At 43.5% G+C, this 15,000-nt stretch overlaps 1 protein-coding gene across 5 annotated transcripts in view; it reads right to left on the reverse strand.

Annotated features, from left to right (window-relative positions):
* The window catches only part of LOC113811870 (kinesin heavy chain), a 75,398-nt gene that overhangs the window by 47,948 nt on the left and 12,450 nt on the right, over nucleotides 1–15,000 (reverse strand). For all 5 annotated transcript variants that reach the window (XM_070116269.1, XM_070116267.1, XM_070116266.1 and 2 more), the window contains exons 3-6: nucleotides 7,563–7,706; nucleotides 6,407–6,531; nucleotides 3,763–3,867; nucleotides 2,174–2,319 (exon numbers count right to left, since the gene is read on the reverse strand). In XM_070116269.1, coding sequence (XP_069972370.1) covers nucleotides 2,174–2,319; nucleotides 3,763–3,867; nucleotides 6,407–6,531; nucleotides 7,563–7,706 — 520 coding nt within the window. The remainder of the gene's footprint in view (nucleotides 1–2,173; nucleotides 2,320–3,762; nucleotides 3,868–6,406; nucleotides 6,532–7,562; nucleotides 7,707–15,000) is intronic.

The raw sequence follows: 15,000 nt of genomic DNA on the forward strand, positions 1-15,000 counted from the left end.
AGAGAGAGAGAGAGAGAGAGAGAAGAGAGAGAGAGAAGAGAGAGAGAGAGAGAGAGAGAGAGAGAGAGAGAGAGAGAGAGAGAGAGAGAGAGAGAGAGAGAGAGAGAGAGAGAGAGAGAGAGAGAGAGAAGAGAGAGAGAGAGAGAGAGAGAGAGAGAGAGAGAGAGAGAGAGAGAGAGAGGAGAGAGAGAGAGAGAGAGAGAGAGAGAGAGAGAGAGAGAGAGAGAGAGAGAGAGAGAGAGAGAGAGAGAGAGGGAGAGAGAGACATAGATAGATATACATATATGTACATATTCTTCTTTTTTCTATCATTTTTATTCTTTCTCTAGTATGGCATTATCATCATCCAAATGCATCTGTTATTGTTGCTTTTATCTTATCATATTATCATTCAAAATCACTAACGACCAAATTTAATCATCAACATTCATAACCATCATTAATCACCCTCATTAATTGGGATTCAAATAATCCATCGCCAATATACAACAGTAATGACCATCACTTATCACTTAAATTGAATACAATATAGCCAAAAAAAATTGAATACAATATAGCCAAAAAAAAAAAAAAAAATTGAATACAATATAGCCAAAAAAAAAAAATTGAATACAATATAGCCAAAAAAAAAAATTGAATACAATATAGCAAAAAAAAAAAAATGAATACAATATAGCCAAAAAAGAATAATTAAATTGAATATAATATAGCCCCCCCCCCCAAAAAAAAAAAAAAAACGTATATTATTTTTTCCACGAACCATTACATTCCTGCAAATGATTTTCATGAATTGATATTGCAAAATCAGCTCGATGGACAAAACGCTTTATTTCGCTGCAATAAACACGTATTTATAATCAGTGTGATCGTGTCGTGTGGAGATCGGACAAATGAGTGTCTGGTTTATTGTCTTTAAATCATTTTTATTACAGAGAAAATGTTTAATTGTTTTTTTTTTCTCGTTTTTTTGGACAATGATTATTATTGTCGTTTATGTTTTCATGATATATATATATATTTTACTTTTTCTTTTTTCTTTTTTTTACTTCTTTCTTCTTTCCTATTCTTCGTCCCTTCCATCCTATCGCCCTTATCCCATCTCCCTCCTTCCTTCCTCTCTATTCCCCCCTCTCTCCTTCCTCTCTTTCCCTCTCTTCCTCCTCCTTTCTGCTTATCTCTCTCTTCCTCCTCCGTCTCTATCCCTCCTTCCTGCTTTCTTCTATCCTTCTCTTTTTCCTCCTTCCCTGTTTATCTCACTATTCCTCCTCCCTCTCTTTCCCTCCTCCCTGCTTTCTTCTACCCTTCTGTCTTCCCTTATTCATTATCTCTCTCTTGCTCCGCTCCCTCTATCCCTCCTCCCTCCTTCCTCATTTCCCCCCCCTCCCTCTTTCCTTACCATCCCTCTGTCCCTCCTTCTCAACTCCTCTCTCCTTCTTGCTTATCCCTTTTCTCTCCCTCCTCCCTTTAAACCCTCTCCTTTCCCTTCACCCTCCTTTCCTCTCTCCTTCTTCCCCTCCACCTTTACCTCTCCCCCACCCACCTCTTTCCCTCCCCTCCTCCCCCCTCTTTTCCTCCCTCCCTCCCACCTCTTCCCCTCCTTCTCCCCCCTCCACCCTTTACCCCTCCCTCCCCTCCTCCCTCTCTTCCCCTCCCCCCTTTACCCCTCCCTTCCCCCCACCACCCTTACCATCCCCTCTCCCTCCTCCCTCCCTTCCCCCATCCACCTCTTTTCCCCCAACCCCCTCCCCCTTTTTACCTCCCTTCCCCTCCCCCTTAACTCCTCCCCCCTTTACCCCTCCCTCATCATCCACCCACCTCTTTTCCTTTCCCCCCTCCCCCCCTTCACAAGAGCCTGTCAAAGCAAACCCTAGATTATTATCATTATTATTATTATCATTACCTCTTTCCGAAGTCTAGCGTGGACTATTATTATTATTATCATTATTATCAATTACCTCTTTCCGAAGTCGAGTCCCAGCAAACCCTAGATTATCATTATTATTATCATCATTATTATCATCATTACCGCTTTCCGAAATCGAGCGTGGACTATTATCATTATCATTATTATCAATTACCTCTTTCCGAAGTCGAGTCCCAGCAAACCCTAGATTATTATTACTATTATTATCATCATTATCATTATTATCATTATCATTATCATCATCATTACCTCTTTCCGAAGTCGAGCGTGGACTTGGTCTCCGCCTCGTTGAAGGATGCTGGGGAGGCGCAGATGACGATGGTGGTTCTGGCGTTTCCTCCCAGACTCTCCTGCAGGATTCGGGTCAGCTTGGAGTCTCGGTAGGGCACGTGGGTCTGTGGAGGGGGAGAGAGGGGGAGAGAGAGAGAGAGAGAGGGAGAGGGAGGGGGAAGGAGAGAGATGGGGGGGGGAGAGGGAGAGAGGGGGAGAGGGTGGGGGAGGGGGGCGAAGGGGAGGGAAGGGAGGGGGGAGAGGGAGAGAGGGAGAGGGTGGGATGGGAAGGAGAGAGGGAGGGAGGGAATGAGGGTGGGAGAGGGAAAGAGAGAGGGAGGGAGAGAGTGAAAGGGAAGGGGAAAAAAGAGAGTGAGAGAGGGTGGGATGGGAGGATAGAGAGAGGGAGAGGGAAGGAGAGAGAGTGAAAGGGAAGGAGAAAAAGAGAGTGAGAGAGGGTGGGATGGGAGGATAGAGAGAGGGAGAGGGAAGGAGAGAGAGAGTGAAAGGGAAGGAGAAAAAGAGAGTGAGAGAGGGTGGGATGGGAGGATAGAGAGAGGGAGAGGGAAAGAGAGAGGGAAGGAGAGAGAGTGAAAGGGAAGGAGAAAAAGAGAGTGAGAGAGGGTGGGATGGGAGGATATAGAGAGAAAGAGGGAAAGGGAGAGGGGAGAGAGGGAAAGGGAAGGAGAATGAGGGGGAAGGAAGGGAGAGAGAGAAAAGATAAAAAGGAAACGGAAAAGGAAGGGGAAGGGGGGAGAGGCAGAGAGAGAGACAAGGAGGAAGAAATAAAAAAAGGAGGGAGGGAGGGAAAGTAATAGATAGACAGATGGACAGAAAGAGAGAGGGATAGAAAAAAAATTAGTATTAATTTTCCAACTTCTGGGATGTAGTATAATATAATCAGAGTAAATTATTAATCAAATACATAATAATAACAACAATAATAATAAACAACAACAACATAACAACACGCCTCTCGAAAGCCCTTCAAAACTTCAAAAATTTAAAACTTTAACCTCAACCTCGAAAATTCTCCAAAACTTCAAAAACTTTAAACTTCAAAAACTTTAAACTTCAAAAACTTTAATCTTCAAAAAACTTTAAACCCTCTGCCTCGAAGACTCTTCAAAACTTCAAAAACTTCAACCTGAGCCTCGAAAACTCTCCAAAAATTCAAAAAAACTTTAAACTTCAAAAACTTTAATCCCTCAGCCTCGAAAACCCTTCAAAACTTCAAAAACTTCCACCTCAGCCTCGAAAACCATTCAAAACTTCAACCTCAGCCTCGAAAACTCTCCAAAACTCAAAAACTTCAAAACACTTTAACCTCAGCCTCGAAAACTCTTCAAAACTTCAACAAAAATTCCAAAGCTCTTCAACCTCAGCCTCGAAAACCCTTCAAAACTTCAAAAACTTCAACCTCAGCCTCGAAAACTCTTCAAAACTTCAAAAACTTCAAAAACTTTAAACCCTCAGCCTCGAAAACTCCTCAAAACTTCAAAAACTTCAAACTTCAAAAACTTCAACCTCGGCCTCGAAAACTCCGGAGGCAGAAGGAAGGCACCCACCTTGCCGTCAGCCAGGGCGGCGATGACGTTCCCGAGCGCTGACAGGGACTTGTTGATGTTCTTGGCCTCGTCCAGGACTGACCCCTCGGCGCCTGTCTTGCTGACCTGGGGGTGGGGGGAGAGGGGGAGAAGGGGGAGGGGGTTAGTTGTGTGGGGGTAATGGTTTTTGTTTTGTTTGTTTGTTTTGTTTGTGAGGGGGGAGGACGGTGTGTGTGGTTAGATGTGGGTGTTTTTTTTATTTATTTATTTTTATTATTATTTTTTTTTTTTGGGTGTGTGTGTGTGTGTGTGTTTCTTTTTTTGTATTTTGATTTTTTTGTTTGTTTAGGATCTATACATTTTTTCAATCGGCGTATGTCAGTATCAATTAATATCATAATTACAGGTGAACGCATTCGTACAATACTCAATTTTCATTATCACTAAATTCTCACTCTCTCTCTCTGTCCCTTCTTCTCTTCCTCTCTTCCTTCTTTCCTCCCAGCTCTCTCCCTCCCTTTTCCCTCTTCCCCTCCCTCCCTCCTCCCCTTCATCCCTCCCTTTTTCCTCCCCTCCTTTCTTCCCTCTTCCCCTTCTTTCCTCCCTCCCTCCATCTTTTCTTCCCTCCCTTCCCTTCCTCCCTTCTTCCCTCCACCCCTCCCTTCATCCTTCCCTCCCTTCATCCTTCCCTTCTTTCCTCCTTCTCTTCTTCCTCCTTCCCTCCCTCTTCTTCCTTCCCTCCTTCCCTCCCTTCTCCAACTAATTGAAATCCATAATTGGCCTTAATTGCGACTCCAACAAATTACTCTAAAAGTTGTCTGTTTCTCCAAGAAATTAAATTGAGACAAATTGCATCCCGTTAAGGTCACTGCAGGAGAAACGAGCAAGTAGCAAGAATATTTTGTTTAACGTAGCGGGGGCTAATGGTTGCAAATTGTCAGTGGTTGCCAAAATGTAATTATTATTATTTTTTTTTTTTTTGTATTTTGTAGTTTCGGTGTAAGGATGTAGATGTATGTGATTGTGTATAGACGGATATATAGCGCGTATATTGGGATAAATACAGACAGACTTACAGACATACATATTTTCCCAGCTATTCCTATCACATATGTACATGCCTCCCTCTTAACACACACTCACACGCGTACACACACACGCACACATACACACACACATAAAACTCACATAGCACACACACATACACACACACATAAAACTCACATAGCACACACACATACACACACTTGCACAACACACTCTCTCTCTTGCACACACACACGTACACACACACTTACATAACAGTCTCTCTCTCTCTTCTCTTTCTCTCTCTCTCTCTCCTCTCTTTCTCTCTTTCTCTCTCTCTCTCTCTCTCTCTCTCTCTCTCTCTCTCTCTCTCTCTCACTCACTCACTCTCTCTCTCTCTCTCTCTCTCTCTCTCTCTCTCTCTCTCTCACATTCTCCTCCAACACACACACTCCCCCTCTTCCTCCCCTCCCCTCCCCCCTCCCCCACCAACCCCCCTCACACTTGTTCAAACCGACATCGAAAGAAATTCCTATTATAGAAGTAAAAGATTATAACAATAATTAAAAAGATTTACATCACAGTCCGCGCTCGCTGATCCGTCGTCGTTTCATTAAAACTTTTAATCAGATCAAAGGGTTGAAAAAAAATGGAAGGGATATTTTTTTTGAAGAAAGTAGAATAAATTATATATGGATATGTCGTGTGGTGTTAATAGCATTATTAATACTACGTATATATATTTATCTATAGCTATCTATCTATCTATCTGTCTGCCTATCTGTCTACCTATCTATCTATATATAAGGTTCTCGATATGTTTGTCGGTCTTTCTTATTTGCTTAATCTTTAATCTTACCAATTTTCTCTATATTCCTTATATCATTCTTCCCCATTCCTCATCTCCCCTTATCTCCCCTCCTTCCACCCTCCCCCATCCTTCCATCCCCATCCAACCCCCCTCCTCCTTCCTCCCAAGTCCACCCCAACCCTCCTCCCACCCCACTCCCTCCTCCCCTTCGCCCCTTTACCCTCCACCAACTCCCCTCCTTCTACCTCCCCTCACATCCTTCCACCCCTCCCCCTGCCTCACCCCTCTCCCACCCCTCTTGTACCCTCCCCTTCCTCCCCACACCCACCCCTCACCCCCTCTCCATCCCCATCCTCCCCCTCCTTCCTCACCTCTCCTCACCTTCTCCGAACCGGATCGACCAGGTAGAGCTTCCCTCTCCCTCCCTTCCCCCTCCCCCCATACTCCTCTCCCTCCTCTCAACCCCTCCCCTCTCCCTCCCCACTCCCTCCTTCCTCCCCTCGCTCCTTCCTCCTTCCCCTTCCCTCCCCCTCTCCCCAACCCCCCAAACCCTCCCCTCCCAACCCCTCCCCTCCTACCCTCCCACCTTCCCCCACCTCCCCCTCCATCCTCCCACTCCCTCCCACCCCTTCCCCTTCCCCTTCCTCACCTTCTCCGAACCGGCCAGATCCACCAGGTAGAGCTTCCCTCTCCCTCCCCCCGTCTCCCCTTAACCCTCCCTCCCTCCTCCACCCCATCCTTCCCTCCTCTCCCACTCCTCCCCACCCCTCCCCCAACCCTCCCCTCCCACCCCCTCCTCATCCCCCTCCTCCTTCCTCCTCTCCTCACCTTCTCCGAACCGGCCAGATCCACCAGGTAGAGCTTCCCGAGGAGCTTCTTCTGGTTCTCGATGTTCTCCTGTTTCACTTGGATCAGGAACACGCTGTGGGAACGGGAGCTGTGCTCGTTCATGTCTGTGGGTGGGGGAAGAGAGAGGGGGTGAGTGGGGGGTCTTTTTTATTTGGGGGATATTTTTTTTTGGGGGGGAGTGGGGAGTGTGGGGGTAGGAGGGGGAGTGGGGAGAGAAATGGGGAGTGGGGGGAATGGGGTGAGTTGGGGGTTGGAGGGGGAGTGGGGGTTGGAGGGGGAGTGGGGAGGTGTGGGAAGAAAAGAAGTGTGAGTGGGGTGTGTTTTTGAAGTGGTGAGTGGGGGGGAAATGGGATGAGTGGGGTGGTGGTGGTGTAGGGGGGAAATGGGGGAGAGGGAGTGAGTTGGAGTCGGAATGGGGGAGAAAAGAGGGGGGAGTGGGGGGTTTTATTTTTTTTGGAGTGGGGGGGATGGAGTGAGTGGCGAGTGGGAGAGAAAAGAGGGGTGAGTGGGGGGGGGTTGGATTGGGGAAATGGGGTGAGTGGGGGGATGAGTGGGGATATTTTTAACATACAGCAAAAAGACGAGAGAAAAAGAAAATATAGATTATCTGTCAATAGATCCTCTTTAACGATCATAAACAATGAGATTATATGAGAGCGTGTCCTTGATTATTCCCTAATCTGTTAATCAAATTCTGAAAGAAGACCTTGATTATCTAACAAAATAAAATATATTTAGAAAAAGTGCGAATAAGTACTACTAATAAAGATAGAATAACAATAAATTGATTAAAAACACTCTCTGAGCTTGATTATCTAACAGGATAAAAGATATTTAGAAAAAAGTGAGGAATAAGTACTTATGATAATCAAAAAATAACAATAAATGGATTAAAAACACTCTTTGAGTTTGATTATCCTGCAATATAAAAATATTAAGAAAAAGTGTGAATGAGTAATACTAATATAATGATAAAATAACAATAAATGGATAAAAAACACTCACTGAGCATAACTATCCTGCAATATAAAAAATATTTAGAAAAAAAGTACGAAAAAACACTAATAACAATAATGACAAAATACCAAAAAATGAACCCCCCTCAAAAAAAAAAAAAAAAAAAAAAAACACTCACTGGTAACCGCCACGTGCCGGTTGGACTTCCCCAAGGCGATCGTCTCGAACACTTCTTCAGGAGACGAGACGAACCGTTCAGTCGCGCCCTTGACGGAAGGCACCCGGTTCTTGTCCTCGTGCACGGAGAGGTTGACCTTCGACACTGCGGGGGAGATAAGAGATTAGAGATAAGGAGGGAGGGAGAAGGAGAGAGGGAGACAGGAGGAAGGAGAGAGAGAGAGAGAGGTTGACCTTGGACACTGCGGGGGAGATAAGAGATTAGAGATAAGGAGGGAGGGAGAAGAAGAGAGGGAGAGAGGAGGAAGGAGAGAGAGAGAGAGAGAGAGAGGTTGACCTTGGACACTGCGGGGGAGATAAGAGATAAGAGATAAGGAGGGAGGGAGAAGGAGAGAGGGAGAGAGAGAGAGAGAGAGAGAGGTTGACCTTCGATACTGCGGGGGAGATAAGAGATTAGAGATAAGGAGGGAGGGAGAAGAAGAGAGGGAGAGAGGAGGAAGGAGAGAGAGAGAGAGAGAGAGAGGTTGACCTTGGACACTGCGGGGGAGATAAGAGATAAGAGATAAGGAGGGAGGGAGAAGGAGAGAGGGAGAGAGAGAGAGAGAGAGAGAGGTTGACCTTCGATACTGCGGGGGAGATAAGAGATAAGAGATAAGAGATAAGAAGGGAGGGAGAAGGAGAGAGAGAGGAGGAAGGAGAGAGAGAGAGAGAGAGAGAGGCGGAAAGAGAGAGAGAGAGAGAGAGGTTGACCTTGGACACTGCGGAGGAGATAAGAGATTAGAGATATGGAGGGGGGGAGAAGGAGAGAGGGAGAAAGGAGGGAGAGAGGAGGAAGGAGAGAGAGAGAGAGAGAGAGAGAGCGAGAGAGCGAGAGAGCGAGAGAGCGAGAGAGCGAGAGAGAGAGAGAGAGAGAGAGAGAGAGAGAGAGAGAGAGAGAGAGAGAGAGAGGTTGACCTTCGATACTGCGGGGGAGATAAGAGATAAGAGATGAGAGTTGTCGGAGGCTGTGTTGGGGGTTGTGGGAGAGAGAGGGTGGGTGGGTGGTTGGGAGGGAGGGGAGAGGGAGAGAGAGAGGGAGGAGGGAGAGAGAGAGAAGAAGAAGAAGAGAGAGAGAACAGGAGGAGGGAGGGAGAGAGAGAGAGAGAGAGAGGGTAGGAGAGAGAGAGAGAGAGAGAGAGAGAGAGAGAGAGGAGGGAGAGAGAGAGGGAGAGGGAGAGGGGAGGGAGAGAGAGAGTAGGAGGGATAGGGAGAGAGAGAGAGAGAGAGAGAGAGAGAGAGAAGGAGAGAGAGAGAGAGAGAGAGAGAGAGAGAGAGAGAGAGAGATAAAGAGAGAGAGAGAGAGAAGAGAAAAGAAGAGAAAAATGGATAGATAAATAGACAGATAAAGCGAGAGAGACAGAGAGAGAAGGAGGGTGGCGACAAAGGAAGCCGAGCAATCGTAGGACACATATTGATCAACAGAAAATGGACGAGAGACGAAAGAAATCAATAAATGTAAAGAGAAAATAAATACAGAGAATGAAATCAACATAACAACATGAAATCGTTATAATGTGGTCTTTCGTAAATTACAAAAGGCAAAAAAAAAGGAAATCAATAAGTTAGTGCAATTTTTCTGACGATATTCAAGTTATATAATCTAAAGCATTGTCTGTAACCTTTGTTCATGATTGGAGGCTGAGATATTTTTTTTTATTTAGTTACCCATAAAATACTTTCGTTTTCTTTTTTGGTCGATAAAATCGCGTTTTCTACGTGCCTTATCGACTTTATTTGCGAATTAACAAGCCAAATTATTATTTTTTTAAATGTTTCCTTTTTTTGTTAAATTTTCATTTGTTATTTGTCTGTTGTTTACTCTTCTATTTGTCTCTTTCAATTTTGATTTTGTTTTTAAAAACCTTCCTCCATTCTGGTATGCATTATTCTATTTTCTCCTTAGTCTCTCCTCCATTCCATTTCTTAATTTTTCGTGATTTTTCATTTTTCTTTTTACCTATTTATCTTATTCTCTCTTGTCTCTCCTTCTCGCCTTATATATTTCTACTTTTCTGGGCCTCTTTTCGTTCTTTATTATTTTCATTTTTGCTTTTCCTCTTCCTCCTCCTTTTATTGTTATTCTCCTTATTCTTATTCTTCTTCCCCTTCTTCTCCTCTTTCTTCTCATCCTTTCATTCTCATCCTTTCCTTCTTCTTCCTTCTCCTCCTTTCTCCCCTCTTCCTCCTCTTCCACCTCCTCGTCGTCCACTTCCTCTTCCTCTCTCTCATCTCCCTCTATTTCTTTTTCCGTCTTCCCTTCTACCAATTTCCTTCTTTTCCAACCTTAAACACCCCCCCCCTCAAAAAAAAAAAAAAAAAATCAAAGAATAAAGGAAAAGATTCAACAATAATAAAACATGAAAATCTACTTGAGAAAACAAACAAACAAACGAAAATCACAAAGATGAACATAAAAACAACAACAAAAACATTATCATCATCATCAACAACAACAACAACAGCACCACCACCAACAACAATAACAACAACATCAGCAATAAAAACAACAACACCACCACCAACAACAACATCAACAACAACACTAACAACAACATCATCAATAATAACAACAACAACAACAACAACACCAACATCAACAACAACACTAACAACAACATCATCAATAATAACAACAACATCATCACCACCACCACCAACACCACCACCAACAACAACACCACCACCACCACCACCAACAACAACAACACCACCACCACCACCACCACCACCACCAACACCAACAACAACAACACAAAGACCAATAGAACCACATCGCTTATGAAACTGAAACGAAACCACCTTTCAGAAATCCCCCACAACCACAGCCGCAGAAAAGGTCCCCAAAGATCACTGAATAATAGCACAGGAAGGCCAAAACGGAGACGAATAACGTTGGGGGGAATAACATTTTGGATTTATTTGAGGTGGGGAAGAGAGAGAGAAAGGGAGAGGGGGGAGAGTGGAAAAGAGAGAGAGAGGGAAGCAGAGAGAGGGGGAGGGAGGAGATAGATAGATATATAGATAGATAGATAGAGAGAGAGATAGAGAGAGATAGAGATAGAGATGGATAGATAGATAGAGAGAGATAGAGATAGAGATAGATAGATAGATAGATAGATAGAGAGAGAGAGAGAGAGAGAGAGAGAGAGAGAGAGAGAGGAAGAAAGAGAATGAGAGAGAAAGAAAGAGAGAGAAAGGGAGAGGGGGAAGAGTGGAAAAGAGAGAGAGAGAGAGAGAGAGGGGGGGAGAGGAAGGAGAGAGAGAGAGAGAGGAGGGGATAGAAAGAGGGAGAGGAGGGTAGGGAAGAAGGGAGGGAGGGAGAGTGGGAAGAGGAAGAGAGAGAAAGAGAGGGAGAGGGAGAGGAAGAGAAGGGGAAGAGGAAAGAGAGATAGAGAGAGAGAGAGGGGGAGGGGGAGAGGAGGAAGAGTGGGGATTGCAGGGAGAATGAGAGGGAGAGGAGGGAGAGTGGGAAAGAGAAAGAGACAGAAAGAGAGAGAGGGAGAGGGTGGGGAGAGGGGAGTGGGAATTCGCCAATCCGCAATAATTCTTCTTCTCCCTCTCCCTCTCTCTCCCTCCCTCCTTCCCTCCTTCCCTCACTCCCCCTCCCTCTCCCCCTCCCTCTCCCTCCCTCCATCTCCCTCCCTCCCCCTCCCTCCCCTCCCTCCTTCCCTCCTTCCCTCCCTCCCTCCCTCCCTCTCCCTCTCTCTCCCATCCCCCTCCTTCGCCAATCCGCCATTTTCCCTTCGCCTTCCCGATATCCCACAGGAGCCTAGGCCTATCGTATATTAGGAACCCCCGGAAGCCACGATGCCCCTTCCTCCTCCAGCCACCAAGGCCTAAATATTATGCTGGAGCTTAGGCCTACTGATTGATAGCTATAATCCCGGTCGAGAAGTTTTTAAGTGTTTTTTTTTTTTGGGGGGGGGGTAAATTTTCCATCGTTATTATCAGTATTGTTGGATTAATTTTCATCATTTGTTGTCATTATCAATATCATTATTTATGTTTGTCTGTTGTTCTCATTATTATTATTATTGTTCTTACTGTAATTATTGTTATTCTGTGATAATCCTTATGCTTATTACGATCATCATTATTCTTATTATTATGATTTTTATTACCATTATCATTATTATCTTTATCTTCAGTATTACTATTATTATCATCATTACTTAACTATCATCACCATCATTATTATTCTCATTATCACTATTATCACATCTACCATTATCATCATTATCTTTATCTTCAGTATTACTATTATTATCATCATTATTTAACTATTATCACCATCATTATCATTACTACGGTCATCATTTTGACATTATCATCATTATTATTTTTATCCTCAATATTATCATCACCATTATCATCACTGCTATTACTATCATAATTCCATCATCATCATCATCATAATTACTCTGTTGTCGTCATTATCATCATCTTTATTACCTCAGTATTCAGTCATTAGTATTATCTCTAATTCTTTTTGTTATCATTTTCATGATCGTTATTTTCTCATCAACTCTTATCCATATCCTTATTTTTACTCTCATCATCATCATTAATATTATTACTCTTGTTGTTAATGTTGTTGTTGTCTCCTCTTTCTTTACTTAATTTTTTCTTCCTTCTCTCTCTCTCTCTCTCTCTCTCTCTCTCTCTCTCTCTCTCTCTCTCTCTCTCTCTCTCTCTCTCTCTCTCTCTCTCTCTCTCTCTCTCTGTCTCTCTCTGTCTTTTTCTTCCTCCCCCTCTCTCTCTCTCTCTCTCTCTCTCTCTCTCTCTCTCTCAAACACACACACACACACAAACCTTCTTCTCCCACTTTTCATCCTTCCATGCACAAAACCCCATCCTCCCCCTCTCCCTCTCTCTCTCTCTCCCCCGAGCCTTGCAACCCCTGCAACGAACCCCTTCAACCCTGCAACCCTGCAACCCCTGGGGGAATAGACTGGGTTGGCGAGGCGTGCGTTTTTATTGATCCCGCGACGGCAACACTCCTGAGAGGGGGGAGGGGGGAAGGGGGGAGGGGGGAGGGGAAGGGGCGGGGCGTCGGCTGCCGGTGGGGGTTGGAGGAAGGACGTGTGTGTGTGTGTGTCTGTTTGTTTGTTTGTAAGTGTGTGTGTGTATGTTTGCGTGTGTGTGTGTATGCTTGCGTGTGTGTGTGTATGCTTGCGTGTGCGTGTGTATGCTTGCGTGTGTGTGTTTGCTTATAAATAAGTGTGTTTGTTTGTAAGTGTGTGTGTGTGTGTATACTTGCGTGTGTGTGTGTGTGTTTGTAAGTAAGTGTGTGTGTGTGTGTGCTTCCCTCCTTCCTCCTCATTCCATTCCCTCACCCTCTCTCCCTCTCATCTCCCTTCTCCTCCCTCCCTTCCTCCCTCTTCCCTCCATTTCTCCTCCCTTATCCCTTCCTCCCCTCTCATCCTCCCTCCCCTTTTCTCCTTATTTCCCCCTTTTCTTCTCCCTTCCTCCTTTCTCTTTATTTTCTTCCCTCTTTCTCCCTCACCATCTGACTGTCTTTTCCCTTTCCCTTCTTTCTTCTTCCTTCCCTCCCCTCTTCTACTTCCTTTTACACTTTCCCCTCGTACCCTTCTCCCTCTTCCCTCTTTCCTTAACCCTCCTGTCCCTCCTTATTCTCCTTTGTTTCCCCTCCCCTTTCCTTCTAACTTTTCCTCCCTCCCTATTCGCCTTACCTCTATACTCCCTTTCCTTCTCCCTCCTCCTTGCTCCCCCATTCCCTCTCCCTCCCCATCACCCCTCCTTTCCCCTCTCCTTCTCCCTTCCATCCTTTTCCTCTCCCTCCCTCCTCTCACACCTCCTTTTTCTTCCCTCCTACTTCTTCCCCCATTCTTCCTCCTTCACCTTCTCCCCCCCTTTCTTCTCCCTTCCCAATTCCCCCTCATTTCTACCTCTTTCCCCCTCCCACCCCCTCCTTCTCTCCTCATCCCTCCCCTTCTCCCCTACCCTACCCTCTCCTCATCCCTCCCTTTCCCCTACTCCCCTCCCCTCTCCTTCTGCCACCCTTTCTCCCCTCCCCTCCCACTCTCCCTCCCTTTCTCACCTCCTCCCCCCCTCCCCTTCTCCTTCTCCCACCCCTTCTCCCCTTCCCCTTCTCCCCTCCCCTACCCCCTCCAACCTCCATCGTAATCGCCTTAACGTATGAATTTCGTTCGCGTTTCCATTCAAACTACAATATCCACGCAATAAAGAAAAATAAAATAAAATAAAAAGATAAAAAAATAAAAGACTAAAAAAAGGAAAAAATGCAATAAAAATACTCGTTTGTTTACTTTTTTTTCCTTATGATAACTGCGCCATTTTGTTTTTGCTCTCTTTTTGTTTGTTTGTTTGAGAATGTTATATTGTTGTTCTTTGTTCTTGTTGTTTGTTGTGATTTTTCTGTTCGTGATGCTGTTATTGTCAATATTATTACTAAATATCATTAAAATTATTATCATCATTGTTATTATCAAGATTATCATTTCCATTATAATCATTATTGATTCTGTTGCTGTTATCATTATTTATTAATATTATTGTTTTCATTGATATTATCTATTATCAATATTGTTACTATTATTGTTGCTGTCATTAATGTATTATTTATCATGAATATTGTTACTGTTATTGTTGTTGTTATTGTTACTGTTATTGTTGCTGTCATTAATATTATCATTGCTGTTGTTGTATACATTTGCCAATGCTGTCTTGCCGTTTCTGTTGAGTTCAATATCTACTTTATATTTCCAAATCATGTTTAATAAAATAAGATTCATCTGGGAGTCACTTTCACCAGCTGGGGACGGGGCGGGGGGAGGGAGAGGGGGAGGGGGGTAATGGTCAGTAATAATGACGGGGATGTTGATAATGACTGTAATTACTGTGCTGGTAATTATGAGAAGGATAATCATGATCATGATGATGACTGTGATTATGATTAGAAGGTATATTGTAGTATTTACAATGATGAAGATGATATCAAAATTAAAATTAATGGGGATGATGATGAAAATAATCATAATGAGGAATTAAATAACTGCATTAGTCGTGATAATGATGATAATGGAATTAATGATAATGAATGATATTGATAATGGTAATAATGATAATGATGATAATGATGATGATAATGATAATGATAAAAGATAATAATGATAATAAGGATAATGATGATGATAATGATAATGATAAAAATAATGATAATACTAAAGAAGAAGTAATAATGATAACAATATAATGATAATGATAATAATAATGATAACGATGATGATAATAATAAATAAAAATGAAATAATCGTCATCATAATGGCAATAACAAACATTAAAAAAATAACAAGAGTACAAAAAAATAATAACAAAATAAAATAAAATAATAATAATAATAAAAATACTGTCAAATA

This window comes from Penaeus vannamei, chromosome 38 (assembly GCF_042767895.1).
Source record: "Penaeus vannamei isolate JL-2024 chromosome 38, ASM4276789v1, whole genome shotgun sequence".
NCBI classification, from domain to species: Eukaryota; Metazoa; Arthropoda; class Malacostraca; order Decapoda; family Penaeidae; genus Penaeus; species Penaeus vannamei.